General features: G+C 18.6%; 6 protein-coding genes across 6 annotated transcripts in view; all 6 read left to right on the forward strand.

Annotated features, from left to right (window-relative positions):
- gacH (RhoGAP domain-containing protein) overlaps positions 1-145 on the forward strand; it is a gene marked incomplete at both ends in the record, with an annotated part of 1,885 nt that extends 1,740 nt beyond the window's left edge. Inside the window, one exon of the mRNA XM_639801.1 lies at positions 1-145. This exon is cut by the window's left edge and continues 139 nt beyond it. Coding sequence (XP_644893.1) covers positions 1-145 — 145 coding nt within the window.
- A 1,454-nt stretch (positions 146-1,599) lies between these two features.
- DDB_G0272692 (hypothetical protein) lies at positions 1,600-2,808 on the forward strand (the record flags this gene model as incomplete). The annotated part of the gene is made up of 1 exon (XM_639802.1): positions 1,600-2,808. One exon carries the CDS (start codon positions 1,600-1,602, stop codon positions 2,806-2,808), a length of 1,209 nt encoding a protein of 402 aa, XP_644894.1.
- A 336-nt stretch (positions 2,809-3,144) lies between these two features.
- On the forward strand, positions 3,145-3,726 carry DDB_G0272821 (hypothetical protein; the record flags this gene model as incomplete). The annotated part of the gene is made up of 1 exon (XM_639803.1): positions 3,145-3,726. One exon carries the CDS (start codon positions 3,145-3,147, stop codon positions 3,724-3,726), a length of 582 nt encoding a protein of 193 aa, XP_644895.1.
- Positions 3,727-4,405: 679 nt separating this feature from the next.
- DDB_G0272973 (hypothetical protein) lies at positions 4,406-8,947 on the forward strand (the record flags this gene model as incomplete). Its single annotated transcript, XM_639804.1, has 1 exon — positions 4,406-8,947. The coding sequence occupies one exon, from the start codon at positions 4,406-4,408 to the stop codon at positions 8,945-8,947; it is 4,542 nt and encodes a 1,513-aa protein (XP_644896.1).
- A 776-nt stretch (positions 8,948-9,723) lies between these two features.
- Positions 9,724-12,146, forward strand: DDB_G0272690 (hypothetical protein; the record flags this gene model as incomplete). The annotated part of the gene is made up of 2 exons (XM_639805.1): positions 9,724-9,913; positions 10,066-12,146. 2 exons carry the CDS (start codon positions 9,724-9,726, stop codon positions 12,144-12,146), a joined length of 2,271 nt encoding a protein of 756 aa, XP_644897.1.
- A 2,684-nt stretch (positions 12,147-14,830) lies between these two features.
- Positions 14,831-17,217, forward strand: DDB_G0272975 (hypothetical protein; the record flags this gene model as incomplete). The annotated part of the gene is made up of 4 exons (XM_639806.2): positions 14,831-14,880; positions 15,028-15,626; positions 15,717-16,376; positions 16,448-17,217. The coding sequence occupies 4 exons, from the start codon at positions 14,831-14,833 to the stop codon at positions 17,215-17,217; spliced, it is 2,079 nt and encodes a 692-aa protein (XP_644898.2).
- Positions 17,218-17,270: the final 53 nt, after the last annotated feature.

Here is a 17,270-nt window from a genome sequence, read left to right on the forward strand (position 1 = left end):
TGCTCATAATTTAGGTTTAATGTTTGGTCCAAATATGTTAAAGGCGCCATCAGATTCTGAAATGAATGCAATTTCAATGTTGGATGCTGGTAATCAAGTAATCACTTTATTAATTGAAAATTATAATTTATTTTATGATAATTAATATTTAATAATTAATTGATTAAAAATAATAATAAATTGAAAAAAAAAAAAAAAAAAAAAAAAATCAAATTTGTAACAACACTCACTAAACAATATCAGTTATAAAAAATAATAATAATAATAATAATAATAATAATAATAATAATAATAATAATAATAATAATAATAATAATAATAATAATAATAATAAAGATTAATTATTATAATAAAAATAATATTAAAAACTTTTTATATAATTAAATTTAATATTGAATAAAATACCATTTATTGAGAAATGATTGGAATGCCGTTTTTTTTATTAATTTTTTATTGTACTAACTTGGAATTAATTTTAATATTAAAAAAAATAAAAAAAAAAAATAATGTTTATTTTTTTGTACAATTACTTGATTGAATTTAAATTAAGGAACCATAAATGATTTCAATTGATATTTCTAGTCGGGTAAAAATATCAATGAAATATTTTACAGTTCATTAAAATAAATCCAACAATTATGTTTTTTGTACTTCTAAAAAAAACCTTTTTTTTTTTTCTTTTATTTTTTATTTTTTTTTTTATATATATATAAAATAAAAATGAATAAAAAAAAAAAAAAAAAATAATTATAAATAGAAAAAACAAAAAGGAAAAAAAAAATAAAAATAAAATAAAAAAAATAAAAAAAAAATAAAATAAATTATCAAAAATTTATTTATTATTATTTTTTTTTACAAAATGGGATTTTCTTCCCTTTTTGTAATTTTCATTTAATTTGGTAGTGTCTACACAGAAAATATTGGGTTTTTTTTTGTTGTTCAGAGTCTGAAAAGAAAAAAAAAAAACAGGGGGGGTGGAGGGGACTAAATATAGTGGTTGACATTTATTTGTGATAAAAATTGAAAAAAACAAAAAAATGAAATTATAATAAAAACAAATTATTAAAAAAAAAAAAAAAAAAAAAAAAAAAAAAAAAGGAAAAAAAAAAAAAAAAAAAAAGGAAACCTTTTTTAAATATCTATTTTTAGGGTATAAAAAATTTTTTTGATAAAAATATATAATTATTCAGTTAAATTTTTTTTTTTTTTTTTAACAATAATTTTGAAAATAATTAAAGAAAAAAAAAGGGAAAATAATTAATTCCTTTTTTAATAATAAAATCCAATGAAATTTTTAATATGATAAAAAAAAAAAAAAAAGTAGAGGTTTTTTTTGAATTTATGATTTTTTTTTTTTTTTTTAGATGAGGAAACTGATGAGAAAACCGATTAGAATTTTTCTTTTTTTTATTTTTTTTTTTTTATTTTTATTTTTAATTTGTTCTCTCTATGGATATTTTATATTTTAAAGTTTTTAAAAATATATATATAAACAAGAAAATTTGGAGTTTTGTAAAAAGATATGACAAAACATCAAAAAGGTATGATGAAATAATATCAATTAGTGAATTGCTTTCGCTTCATAATAATAAAAATAGAATGAAAATTACAGATCAAGATAGTAGTTTAATTGAACTATTAAAATATAAAATTAAAAGAGGAGATATAATTTTATTTGATTTTAATATTCAACAATTAATACAAGTTTTTTCTAAAAATGAACAAATTAAACATGATAGAGAATTCTTTAGATGTTTAGTAACCTACTATAAAGAGGAATTAATTTTTATACCAAATTTATTAGAATCATTTTGTAAATATGGTAATTTAATAGCATTAGAAGAAATTACAAATTTAGAAAAAAGCAATAACAACAACAAATATAGTAATAATAATAATAATAAAATTAATAAAATTATATATTATGAAAATTATAAGGTTTCAAAGAAAGCATTTGATTTAGCAATTGAAGTTGGTGAATTTAAAATTATGGATTTTTTATTCAAGAATCGTAATGAAGGTTATACAGAAAGAGATATTCTTGAGAATATATTTTTAGAAAGTAATAGTAGTAAAATGTGTTTAGTTTTCTTAAAGTATGCATTAAATACAATGTCTATAGATTTGTCAAAATGTAAATCAATTAATATAGATTGTTATTACCATTTACAGGATGATTTAGAAATTGCAAATAAATTAAATGAATTTGGGTTAATTCATTTTCAAGGAATATCTTATCTTTATCATAATATACCTTTTCCAATTTTAAATACACCAAATGAATTATTAAATATAGTTAAATCATTTTTATTTATTTTAAAAAAGTATATTTATATAAAACAAGAAGATTACAATGAAGATTATTTTAATAATGAAAATTTTGAATATCCAATACCAAAAAGACCACCAATTGAATTAATTGAAAATTTTATAAATAATGAATGTTTATTTACAAATGAAGAATTAGAATTTGATATTATTTTAAATTTTAAAGAAACTGATAAAAGAATTGAAAAATTAATTCATTGGTATATATTATTATTTGAACCCTATGGTTTATTCTCTGAATCTGTTGATTTAATTTATTCATATATTGCAAAGTATACTAATGATACAATTGAAGATAAACAATTGGTTAATAGAATTTTTAAAAATTCAAATGATTGGGATAAAAATTTAATTTTTACAATAATATTTTTAAATTGTAATTTTAATTTATTTAATTCATTTTTTAATCGTTTCAATAATTATAGTTATAATAATATTGCTATAAATGGTATTAAAATTGGAATTTCTTCTTTATTTTAAATAAATTCAAATGAAAAGATTTTACAATTTCTACAATTATTTTATAATAATTATGATTTTAATAGTAATTTAAAAAATGAAATTTTAAATGTCATTTATCAACATTTAAAATCAAAATCAAAATTAGAATTATTTTCTCAATTATTTGATTTATTACCTATAAAATTTAAAGAATATTGTTTACTCAATTTAAATGATGAAAAGAAAATAAATAATAATAATAATATTAATAATATTAATAATATAACAACAATAATTTTACCACAAATAGAAACAAAATTATTAATTGAAAAAAAAATAAATGACAATGATTATGGTTATGATAAAAATAAAAAAATGAAAATTGACCCAATAGAGTTAATTAAATTACAAAGATTCGAAGAATTATTTGAAAAATATTTTACTTATTATGATGATAACACTAAAGCTTTACTTGAAAATGAAAAACTTTATATTGAAATTGGTAATAAATGTGTACAATTTGATGAATTACTTGATAGGTTTATTAAAGTATTAATTAATTTTAATTTATTGGAAAATTCAAAAGAGTTTATAATAAATTCAATTTTAATTAAATCAATTAAAAATGGATTTTTAAAGAATTTACAATACTTTTTAACAACTGATAATAGAAATTTATTTAAAATTTCAAATGAAATTATTATAAAGATTTTATTAAATTCAGCAATTATTAATGATAATATTACAATGGTTTCTTATTTACTTTCAATTTTATTTCCTTTTTTATTTTTTAATAACAATCAAATAATATCATCTCAAACAATTCCAAGAATTTCAACAGTAACAAAAGAAGAAAAAGAATTGTTATTAAGTATTAATGAACAATTAAATTCTATAAAATTAATTACAAAAATGGAAAATTATTTAAAAAAAACAATACTTTTTTTTGATTTATAAATCAAAATTTTAAATATATTTTTTTTTTTTTCCTAATAATATAAAATAAACCTATAATTTAATTTCAAAAAAAAAAAAAAAAAAAAAAAAAAGAAATTTCAAGATTTAATTAATTATATCTATTTCCAAGTCTATGTTATCATACTTTTTTTCATTTTTTTTTTTATAATTAATTATACCAAAAATAATCAGTTTTTAAAAACTGATTATTTACATCATTACCATAATGATCTTCAAAAAAATTTTTTATTTTATATAATTTTTTTTTTATATTTTTATTTTTATTTTGGTTTTTTTTGGTTTTTTGGTTTTTTTTGGTTTTTTTTTTGGTTTTTAGATGAATTTAAAAATATCTTTTAAAATTATTTTTGGAAAAAATAAAGTTGAAATTAGAAGGATTGGGAGATTGATTCAAGTTAATTTTTTTTTTTAATTATTTTTTATTTTTTATTTTTAATTTTTTAATTTTTTTTTTTTTTGGGGTTGAAAATTTTTTTTTTAATTTTTTATTTTTTGTTTTTTAATTTTTTTTAATTTTTTTTTTTAATACAAAAACAGTACGTTTTTATATCAATGCAGCCAAATAAATACACATACATATATTGCTTTTCATATTAATAATAATAAAAAATAATTTAATTAAAAAAAAAAAAAAAAAAAAAAAAAAAAAAAAAAAAAAATGAATAATGAAGACACTATTAACAATAATAGTATTATATTTACCAATAACAACATTATTAATAATATTAATAATAATAATAATAATAATAATAATAATAATAATAATAATAATAATAATAATAATAATAATAATAATAATAATAATAATAATAATAACATTGAAAGCGATAGTGAAGTTTTATTTTGGAAAGTTTTTCATAATAAATTTTTATTGTATTATATATTGAAATGCGTATCATTGCTACCATTAGAATTTACAGATACTGAATTGTATTATGTTGGAAATAGATCAAAATTTTCAAATATTAAATCACTTTATTGGATGTTATATCATAAACAATTCACACTTGTAATTGATAAATTAATATCAAATCAAGTGGTTTATATATCACCAGTTTCAATTGAATATTTAATTGAAAAATGTAAACAACCAACAACAACAACAACAACAACAACTACAACTACAACAACTACTACTACTACAATTACAACAAAAACAACAACAACCACAGAAGAACAAGAGAATTTATTAAAACAATATAAACAAATTTATCAACTTTTAATTGAAAAAAATAAAAAAGAATTACAAAGTGTAAATTTAGTAGATAGCTGTATTAGAAATGATAATACATTAGCATTACCATTATTCTTAACAGATTCAACAAATTTAATATTACCACAAACCATTACTACATGTATAAAAAATTGTTCCTCTGATACATTATCATTACTACTTTCATCAATTAATCAAAATTCAACAATACCTTTATCAGAATATATAAATCCACGTCAAACAATTTTAGATGCAACTTTTAATGAGCAATATAGAGATGAAATGATTAAATTTATATTGGATTATAAATATAAATCAAATAATAATAATAATAATAATAATAATAATAATAATAATAATAATAATAATAATAATAATAATAATAATAATAATAATAATAATGATGATGATGATAATGATAATAATAATAATGGTGCAGATGAAAATTTTAAAAAAATATTTGAACCATTAAATAATACAACTATACCAAATTTCTCATTAATAAAATCAAAACAATTAAAGTTAAGAATGGTTAAAGAATTTTCAAATTTCTTTTACTTGGATCCAATTTCACCAAGTTATCAAATTTTATCACAATCAATTGAAGAATGTAAATCATATATTCAATTATTATATATAAAGATTGGTGTTGGTATACCAAAACATTTATTATCAGAAATTAATCAAATTGAAAAGAAATATAATAATACTGATCAAAATAATAATCAATTAATAATTCAAAAATTGAAAGCAATTGTTATTAAAGAGACTGGATCATTAGATTTCTATTTACAATATTTATTAGAGTATGATCAAATCGTTGAAAATCATCAACATAATCAACCACAGAAATTATTAATTTGTAATTACACATTAGCCTTATTTTCATTAAATGGTTTAAAATATTTAGTTAATGAAAGATATCAAATTACTGATACATCATATCGTAGAGATGAAATTAATAATATCTTTAAAAAATATCGTGGTCAAATTTTAAAAAATCAATCAAAAATTATTGAATTCTTTCAATTTTATTTTCAAAAATTAAAAATAAATAATAATAATAATAATAATAATAATAATAATAATAATAATAATAATAATAATAATAATAGTAATAATAATAGTAATAATAATAATAATAATATAAATAATAATAAAAGAAATTCAGATATATTAGGATTAAAAAAATGGGAAGATATTATTAAATTTTTAGTAATTAATTGTTCAATTGAAACATTGAATGAATTAAAAGGAATTGAAGGTTTTCCAATTGAACATTTCTTATGTATTAATCATAGGGATATTCATGATCCATTGAAATATGATTGGTTTGTTAAATGTATTTTATTGGAGAATAGAAAGATGCCACATTTCAGATCAACATTACAGTATATTAAAGATCAAGAGAATTTCTACCCACATTCATGGCAATTAATAACAAAATTAGAATCGAAATTAAAGATTAAATTAACTGACGAATATTATCATTTATTCATTCATTCAATTTTAACTTATGATTTAGAATCAATTTTAAAATTGAATACTTTAAATTTAAAATTTAAAGATCAATCTTATTATCAATCAAATGGTAATGTTGGTTTTGCAAGTTCTAATAATTCTGTACTTTTAAATAATGTTGTAAATGATGAAAATTATAATAATAATGACCATATTGATGAATATTATCATTATAATAGTAATAAAAATTTTAATAATAATAATAATAATAATAATAATAATAATAATAATAATAATAATAATAATAATAATAATAATAATAATAATAATAATAGAAGAAATAACAATAATAATAAGAATAGATATAGATTTAGAAATAGATATGGTATTGATGTTGGTGCAATGATTATTGGTAGTAGTGGTGGTGGTGGTGGAGGTGGAGGTGGTGGAGGTGGTGTCAATAATGATGAAGAAAATGAGGATAATAATAGTAATATTGATAATATTAATAATAGTGATGAAAATGATGAAAATTGTGAAATTAAAACTAAATTTAAAATACCAGAAACATTTGATAAAGTTTTAAATTTATTTACTTATTTTAATATAACACAATTTAAATCATTTACAGCACAAATTTTTAAGAATATGATAAAGCTATTTTTAAATAGTCCTGGTATTACTTTGGAAGAGTTATCAATGGTACCTTGTAATTTCAATATTTTTAAGAGGGAATCATTATATCTATTATTGACATTCATTTATCAAATTAAATTTGAAAAGGTTTGTTTCATAATAAAGAATACTAAATTTCAATTCAATCTAAATGGTATTCAATTCCCACCAGATTCAATCATTAATAAATTTCATAGAGATCATCAATTCGATGATAATTCAGTTGATCCAAAAACTTTTAAATTACTAAATTTTAAAAATCATTTACAAATAATTCAAATTATAAATTCATTATTTGATTGGATATCATTAGTTACAAATTTAGAACAACAACAACAACAACAACAAAATAATAATGGTAATAATAATTTTTATGATCAAAAGAAAATGTTAACTTTGTTTTTACCAGTTTTTGATTATTTATATAAGAGATTATTACAAACTAGTGGTACAACATTAAAGGATATTGAAATGGTAATAGTTTTATTTAAAAAGTTTGGTATTACAATTCAAGAGGATTTCTTTAACATTTTCTTTTATTTCCTTATAAAATCAAATAAATTTAAAAAATATTTCAATTATAAATTATCAAATCTATTAACAACACCATATGATTTAATTGATAAAAAGAAACAACCAAAATTAGAGAAATATTTTAATAGTAGTGCTTTCTCTTTTAATCAAATTTTAAATACAAATTTTTATGATTTATTCTTAATTTTAAAAAATCATTTAAATTATCAAATTAATTTAATGCCACCACAACCTCAACAACCTCAACAACCTCAACAACCTCATCATCAACAACAACAACAACACTACCTTAATTTTAATAATTTCATTGAAAATATTAATAATCATAATAATCATAGTATTCAACAAATTGAAAATCTTTATCATCAAGCTAATAGTATTCATGCACAATATAATAATAATAATAATAACAACAATAATAATAACAATAATAATAATAATAACAACAACAATAATAATAATAATAATAATAATAATAATAATAATAATAATAATAATAATAATAATAGTGGTAATGATGAAATTAAAAATAAATTAAATCAAAAGGATAGAATGATTGAAGATTTGAAATTTTTATTAGATATTGGATTAATTGGTTTAGCATTAAAATTAATTAGAGAGGAAGAAGTTTTATCAAAGGAAGAATTGAAACAAGTTATTGAAGAAATCTTAAAATCATTAGTATCGATCATATCAGTTGAAGATTTTGAATGTTTTATTCAAGATGGTTTCATTGAAATTAATGAATTATTAAGTTTTGCTATAATAACTTCAAGATTAGATTTAATTAAAATAATTTTAGAAGATTATAATAGTGATGAAATTAATAATCAAAATGATAATGATGATTTATTATCAAAAATTTCAAATTATTCATGTATATTTGAAACATGCCAAAATGATATTATCATTTATTTATTTTCAAAATTTAGACAACAATTAACAAATTATGATCAAAGTAGATGGCAAGTTATTGATTCAAGTGAACCCGATTTATTCGATATTTCATTCATGAATGGTAATTTAGAGATAACTCAATTATTATTAAGTTTTTATCCAATTTATAGTGGTAATGGTAATGGTAATGGTAATAATAGTAGTAATAATAATAATAATAATAATAATGGTTGTAGATTTAAATTTAAAGAAGAAATAATTCAAAAAACTTTATTAAAAGGTTGTTTTCCTATTGTTAAATTTTATTATGAAAATGGTTTCTTCAGTAATCAATTGGTTGATTCAATTAGACAATTACCAATTTCAAAGTTTTTACCTTGGTTAACAAATAAAAGAAAATTTGAAGAATTAGAATTTTAAATAATAATAATAAATATAATTAATAAATTAATAAAAAAGTTATAACAAATATGTTTCCTTTTTTTTTTGTTTTTTTTTTTTTAACAAAAAGTTTATTTTTAGAATTTAATTATTTGTTGCTCTGTACCTGGAATTTAAAAAACATAAGTACCAATCAAATGATAGAAAAAGGAAAGATTTATCATTATTATTATGGTTAATTATTTGAATACAGTGCCAGAGATTTTTAATTACATTTTTGAGCGTATTGTGGTTAATGTCTCTTTTCCCATCTTAATATTTTTCTGCTTTGGCACATTCAACAAACCAACATGGTTAATTAATAAATTTTTGAAATAAAATAAAAAACAATTATTAAAAAATTTATTTATTAAAAAAAAAAAAAAAACAACTTAAATCTGTTTTGATAAACTTTTTTTTTAATTGTTTATTTTTTATTTTTCTTCTTCTTCACTAAATTAATCTTTACCCAAAGAAATATATATATATATTTAAAAAAAATAATAAAAAAAAGTGTTAATTTGTTTTTATTAAATATTTTGTTTTTATTTTTATTTTTATTTTTTTTTTTTCCACGAAAAAAAGCGCAAGTTTATTTTTTTTATTTTTTTTTATTTTTTTTATTATTTTTTAAAAACCAATTATGTCTTTCAGATAGTCGACTATCAAATAATAATTTTCAATTTGCTTAATAAAAAAAGGGTTACAATATAAATAATAATAATAATAATACTAAATAATAATAAATAAAAAAAACATTAATATTAATAAAAAAAATGTCAAAAAATAGTAATGTTACAATAGTTGATCCAGTATTAAGATTAAAACCAACAATTGGTGGTGACCCATCTCACCCATTCTCTGATTTTAAAATTGAAATAGGTGTAAATAAAATTGGTAGAGCATCATCAAATAATATATACTTAAAAGGTGATACTTCAGTTTCAAATTATCATGCTCAACTAGGTAATTATTTATTTTTAAAATAAAAAAAATAAAAAATAAAAAAATAAAAAAATAAAAAATAAAAAAATAAAAAAATAAAAAAATAAAAAAATAAAAAATAAAATAATTCTAACTCATTTATTTATATAATTTATGTGTATATTTTTTTTTAGTATTTAATGGAGCATTCTTTTTAATTAAAGATTTAAATAGTTTAAATAAAACTATGGTTCAATATAGACCAAATGAAGATACAACTGTCTTAAAACCAAATTTAGAGTATCCAATTATTAATGGTAGTAAAATTACATTTGGCTCTGCAACAATGACACTCAGTTATATGGAAGTTCATAATAGTAATTATTCAAATGATACAATAAATACAGAGAAAAATTTTAGTTATACTGATAATAGATTAGTACCTCCATCACCACCTGAACCAAAACAACAACAACAACAACAGCAACAACAAATTAATAAACCACAACCAATACAAAATATAAACACCACAACCACAACCACAACTACTACAACTACAACCACAGATACAGGTGCATCACTCCTATCTCCAAAATCATCAAATAACAACAACAACAACAGCAACAACAACAGCAATACAACCACCACAACTTCATCATCTCCATCTCACCTTTTAACCACCTCTAATTCTGAAATAAAAGATATTGAAAATAATGTACACCATATAAATAGCAATAACAAAAGAAAACAAGAAGATGAAAATGTTGATAGTTTAGGTAGTTTTGACGACGATGGCAATCTGGTAACTGTTAAAAAGCACAAATTAAATAAAATAATAGATGAAGAACACGAAGAACATGAAGAGTATGAACAAAAAGAACTAAAAGAAAAAGAAAAAGAAAAAGAAAAAGAAAAAGAAAAGAAAAAAGAAATTAAAAAGACAGTATCAAAATATAATATAGAAATTGAAGATGATTTAGAAATGGAGGAAGATGAAAAATTAAATAACAATCAAAGTTATGATAGAACTGAACAACAAAATGATAATAATAATGATAATGATAATATTGATAATATGATGGACGAAGAGGATGATGAAATTTCTTCATCACCTCAACCAATTAGAAAAGAAAATAAAATAGTTAAAAACGATAAAAAAAAAGAGAAAAAAGAAGAAACCAATAATAATAATAATAATAATAATAATAATAATAATAATAATAATAATAATAATAATAATAATAATAATAATAGTATTAGTAATACAAGTCAAAATAGTATAACAAGTCAACAAAGTGATATTAGCAATAATAGTAGTGGAAGTGTTTGTAAAAGGGGTAAAAGAGGTGCTGGAAAAGTAAATGATGTATATATCAATAATATAGGTATTGATATTGTAAATAGTAAAAGAAAAACATCAAAACCTGAAAGATTAGAAGAACAAATTTTACAAAAATCATCTTCATCATTATCTTCATCTTCTTCATTACCCTCGTCATCTTCATCCTCCTCATCATCATCTTCATTTGATAATAAAGAGAAAGAAGAAATAATTAATAAATCACCAAAAAAACAACAAACACCAAAAACAACAACAACAACAACAAAAACAACTACAAAAACAACATCATCAACAGCAAAAGCAAATTCAAATATAAAGATATTATTTTCAATGTTTTCAGATGATGTTGTAAAGAATTTTGAATCAATTTGTTTAAAACTTGGTGGTTCATTAGCAAATAATTCAAAAGAATGTACACATTTGGTTAGTGATGAAATGAAAAGATCGAAAAAGATATTGGAGTGTATTTCATTTGGTAAAATTATTGTAACCTCTAAATGGTTAAAGGAAAGTAAGAAATCGAATCATTTCTTACCAGAATCACAATACCTTTTAAAGGATGAAAAAGCAGAATCAGAGTGGGATTTTAATTTGGAGAAATCTTTATCAATCGCTAGAAATAGGGTTAGTGGTAGTGCTGCTTTAAAACCGTTGTTTAATAATATGTTGTTTTTCATAACAAAGAATTCAATACCACCAAAGGAATTCCTTAAAGAGATTATTGAAATCAATGGTGGTAATTTATTGGATGATATCAAAGATGCTGAGAACCAAGAGAATCAAAAAAAAATTATAGCCGTAATTGCAAATGCTGATAAAGATAAAAGGTCTTTAAAAAAATGGTCTGATAATTCTTATAAAGTTTTAAAAGGAGATTTCATTTTATTATCTGTACTTTCTCAACATTTAATTTATGAAGGTTGTGAAATTTAAAATAATAATAATAATTAAAATAAAATGGAAAAAAAAAATTAAATTTATAATTAATTAAAAAAAAAAAAAAAAAAAAAAATTTATTTTTTTAATTGTAATAGGTAATCATTAAATTTCTATATACTGAAATAAATAAAAAAATGAGATAAAAAAAAAAAAAAAAAAAAAAAAACCACATTCCGATTACAACAGATAAAGCCATAAAATTAAATTGAAGTGTGGTAAAGATAAAAATAAATTAAAAAAATTAAAATGGTGTTTGTGGGGGTGAGAATAAAAAAAAAATAAAAAAAAAAACAATTAAAAATTAAAATAAAAAAAAAAAAAAAAAACAATAACATTTTTGACCATATTTTATAAAAAGTTCATAAAAGGAAAAATCGATTTGGTTTTTTTATTTTTATTTTTATTTTTATTTTTTTTTTTTGTTGATTTATTATTTTTAATTTTTTTTTTTTTTTTATTTTATTATTTTTTTTTAAAAAAAAATAAATAGTTTTAAAGAAAAAAAAAAAAAATAGTTTTACATATTTATTTGCATTCTTTTTTTTATTTTCAAATTATTATTTTTTTTTTTTGTGTGTTCATTGTTTTTAATCAAAAAATAAAAAAATAAAAAAATAAATAAATAAAAAAATAAATAAAATTTTATTTTCAGTTTTTTTTTTTTTTTTATAATAATCAAATCAGCGATAAATTTGTTTTTTATTAATATTATTATTGTTTTTTTTTATTTTTTAAATTAAAAATCTTTATTAATAAGAATTAATTATTATATAATTAAATTTTATAAATTTTGGGTTTTTTTTTTTTTTTTTGTCATAAATTATTTTATTATTTTTTATTATTTTTTTGCATACCCGAATAATTATAATTTATTCAAATTAACGTACGATTTTCAATAGCATGTAAGTTTCATAGTTTTTAACCATAGTAGATGTAACAAACCACTTTTTTTTATTTATTTTTTTAATTGTTTTTTTTTTTTCACGTGCAGAAAAAAAAAAAAAAAAAAATGGTGTTTGTATTTTTGATTTGTTTGTTGCAAATTATTACAAATGTCAAAAAATAATTTTTTTTATTTAATTTAATTTTTTTATTTATTTATTTTTATTTATATTTTTTTTTTTTTTTTTTAATGTATTAAAATAATTATTTGTTAAAAAAAAATAAAAATTTTGGATATTATTTTTTGGTTTTTTTCAATTTTTTTTTTTTATTGGTTTTTTTTTATTTTTTTTTTCTAAACATTAATTGTTAAAACCAAAAAAAAAAAAAAAATTAATATCCAAAAAAAAAAAAAAAAAGCAAAAATAGGATAATATTCACAGGTAAAAATAAATTAAATTGATCAAAAGGGAAATTTTGTCAGGTAAATTATTTTTTTTTTTTCTTTTAGGATTCCTAAAAAAAAAAAAAAGTAAAATAAAATAAATAAAAAAAAATTAAAAAAAAATTTTTATTTGTAAATTCAAGTTCTCTTGTTATTACAAATTTAATCAAACAAATAAGGGTTACCACCACACACCCAATAAAAAAAAAAAAAAATTATTAACAAACAACTAGTTGGTACATAATTATATAAATTAATATATCAAAAATAATATTAATATACAAAAAATTATCATTAAAACATTTTCTGTCCACCAAACTACAAAAAAAAAAAAAAAAAAAAAAAAAAAAAAAAAACAAAAAAAAAAAAAAAAAAAAAAATTAATTGTTGTGTGTTTGAAGTTGGGTGTTTTCGGTAAAAATTTTTTTTTTTTTTTTTGGTGGTGCATTTAATAGAAATGTTGTTTGGGTAGATAGAAAAAATGAGTGGTGTGTGTGAATAATCTAATTTTATCAATATATAATAATAATAATTATAATAATAATAATAATAATGCAATATATTTGCACTTTTTTTTTTTTTTTTTAATTTCACTTTTTTTAATTTTTTTTTTTTTAATATACAATAATTTATTATGTAATAATTTAATAATCACATCAATAATCAATTTATATATATTTAATAATTTTAATAATTATTATTTTTACTACACACTATTTTTTTTTTTTTTTTTTTTTTCACTTTAAAAATTACAGATTTATTTTGTCACAAAAAAAAACAAAAACAAAAAAACAATTGTTATATATGTATATGTATATATATATGTATATGTATATTAAATAAACTTATAAAAAATTAAAATTTCATTTATTATAACATTTTTTTTAAAAAAAAAAAAAAAAATTAATATTAAATATAAAATTACAAGCGAAAAAAACAAAAAAGAATTTTAAAATATTAAATTACATTCATATAATCAAAGAAATCTCACCACATGAAAAAATAAAAAAATAAATAAATAAATAAAAAATAAAAAAATAAAAAATAAAAAAATAAAAAAAATAAAAAAAAAAAACAACTCCCAATTCAACCATAATAATAAATAATAAATAATACACCCTTTTTTATCTTTTTTTATTTTTTTTTTTATTTTTTTTTATTATTTTTATTTTTTTTAAATTATTATATTATTAATTATTAATATCATTATTATTTTAATATTCCCTCAGTAACAATAAATCATTTTTCTTAGTTTGAATTTTTAAATAATAAAAACAAAGCGCTGTAATAATTTAAAATTTTCCATTAATAGTTAATAAATAAATTAATAAATAAATATAATAATTAAAAAATGATGGCAGAAACAGCAGAGGATTCAGATCCAATCTCAGAAGCAGTTGGGTAAGATTATAAAGTTATATTAAAGAAAAAAAAAAAAAATAAAATAAAAAACTAGGGTTATATATATATATTATATACTAATTAATATTTTTTTTATTTTTATTTTATATTTTTTTTTTTTTTCTAAATTAATTAATGAATTATTAGATTCATTAGTAATATACTATCAAGTGATACAGAATTACAATATAAAGGATTAAAAGGGTTAATGATATGTCCAACTTCACTTGTTGTTGAGTTATTCAAAAATCCAGCTTACTTTTATCATATAAAAAAACATCCAAATCATAAATTTAATAACCATAATAATCATAATGATAATAATAATAATAATAATAATAATAATAATCCATCACCAACATCTTCAACTACATCATCAAATGGCTCATCACCTAATAATGGAAATTCTCCAAATCATGGTTCATCATCACCTAATAATAATAATAATAATAACAATAATAACAATAATAACAATAATGTATCATCTAATACTTCATCATCATCATCCTCTTCATCGCCACATTCATCATCATCACCAACTAATTGCCCATCGACTTTACCTCATGGAGTTGATCCATGTAATCAATGTTCACCAAATGGGTCACCAAAATATTCAGATATTGATTTCGATAAAATCACAAAAAAAAGAAAAAGCAATATAAAAAGTTTAATTGAACTTTGTTTATCCGAAAATAGAAAAGTTCAATCATCTGCATTAAGATTATTATGGCATTTATCTGCACAAGGTATTTTTTAAAAAATTAAAAAAAACAATTTCTAAAAATAATAATAATAATTTACTAATTTAATTTTTTTCTTTTCTATAATTAATTTAGCTGATTTAAAAGTTTTATTATTTGAAGAAGGTGTTTTAGATAAATTAAAATCGTTAATGTTTAGTGATTTTGAAAAATATAATATTAATAATAATAATAATAATAATAGTAAATACCCCAATAATAATAATAACAATAATAATAATAATAATAACAATAATAATAATAATAATAATAATAATAATAATAATAATAATAGTGGTTCAACATCACCAACAGATATTGCAAATGAAAGACAAATCAATGTACATAGAACAGATGTTCAATTAGCATCATCAGCAATTTTACAGAATATAACAGAATTTAGATTTGAAAAAGGTGAAATTAATCCAAACCAAGTGAAGATCGTTAATGAAGGTATAGTTGATTTAATTCTAATACCAAGATCCAAGAGTACAGATAAAAGAGTTCAATTCTTAACAACACTCACTATTGCAAACTTATCAATGAATGATGAAAATCATACAGCACTTACAAAATCAAAAGCATTTGATGTGGTTGAAGCATTTGTAACTTCAAATTCTTTACATATGGATTTAGTTTGTCATTGGATAACTTTACAACCTCATATACCTTTATTACATTCAAAATATCATCAAGTTCAATTATTTGCATTATATTGTCTATATAATTTAATAAGGAATGGTATGAATTATTTAAGTAATTTAATTATATTTTTTAAAAAACAAAAAGCATATTTGCTAATTTATTTTTATTTTATTTTTAAAAAGAACAATATAAAGTTGAAGTTTGGAAAGGATTAAGTGTAAATAATGGTGTACAAAGTATTTTCATTTTATTACATTCAATGCATCCAAAAGTTGTTGAATTAGCAAAAAAGATAGCAGATCAATTACAGATTGAAGAACCATCAGTCACTGTGAATACAACAAAGATTGGTACAGATTTGAAAAAGTTATTTAATAATCAAGAATATTCAGATGTTATATTCACATGTGAAGGAAAGAAATTGTATGCACATAAAGCGATTTGTGCATCGAGATGCGAACAATTGAGAGCAATGTTCACTTGGGGTAAGGAATCAAAAGAACAAGATATCAATCTACCACATACACCCTACTGTGCGATGTATGGTGTGTTAGAGTACATCTATTGTGGTCAAGCTACTATCACTTGGGAGAATGCATGTGATCTATTGCAATGGGCTGATTTCTTTTCTTTGGCTGGTTTAAAAAGTAGTTGTGAATTTTATTTATGGCATTATATTGATTTAGAGAATGCTCCTATCATTTTGACTGTAGCTGATCGTTATCGTTGTACTCAATTAAGAAATGTAGCCGCTAACTTTGTTCTTAGAAATTGGGATAAAATTAAAGATTTTGACGTTTGGATAAATCAAGTCACTGTTGATGTTAAAAATTATATCTCTGAAAGAATTTATTCTTTAATAACTTGTTCTTGTGGTTGTATTTGTAGTTGTGTTGATGATGCTAAAAATAATAATGCAAATTCTCCTTCTCAAATTGTTGATGAAAATTAAATCAATTAATTAAAAATAATAATCAAAATCATAATCAAAATCATATAATCATA

Source organism: Dictyostelium discoideum (genome assembly GCF_000004695.1).
Source record: "Dictyostelium discoideum AX4 chromosome 2 chromosome, whole genome shotgun sequence".
NCBI lineage: Eukaryota > Evosea > Eumycetozoa > Dictyosteliales > Dictyosteliaceae > Dictyostelium > Dictyostelium discoideum.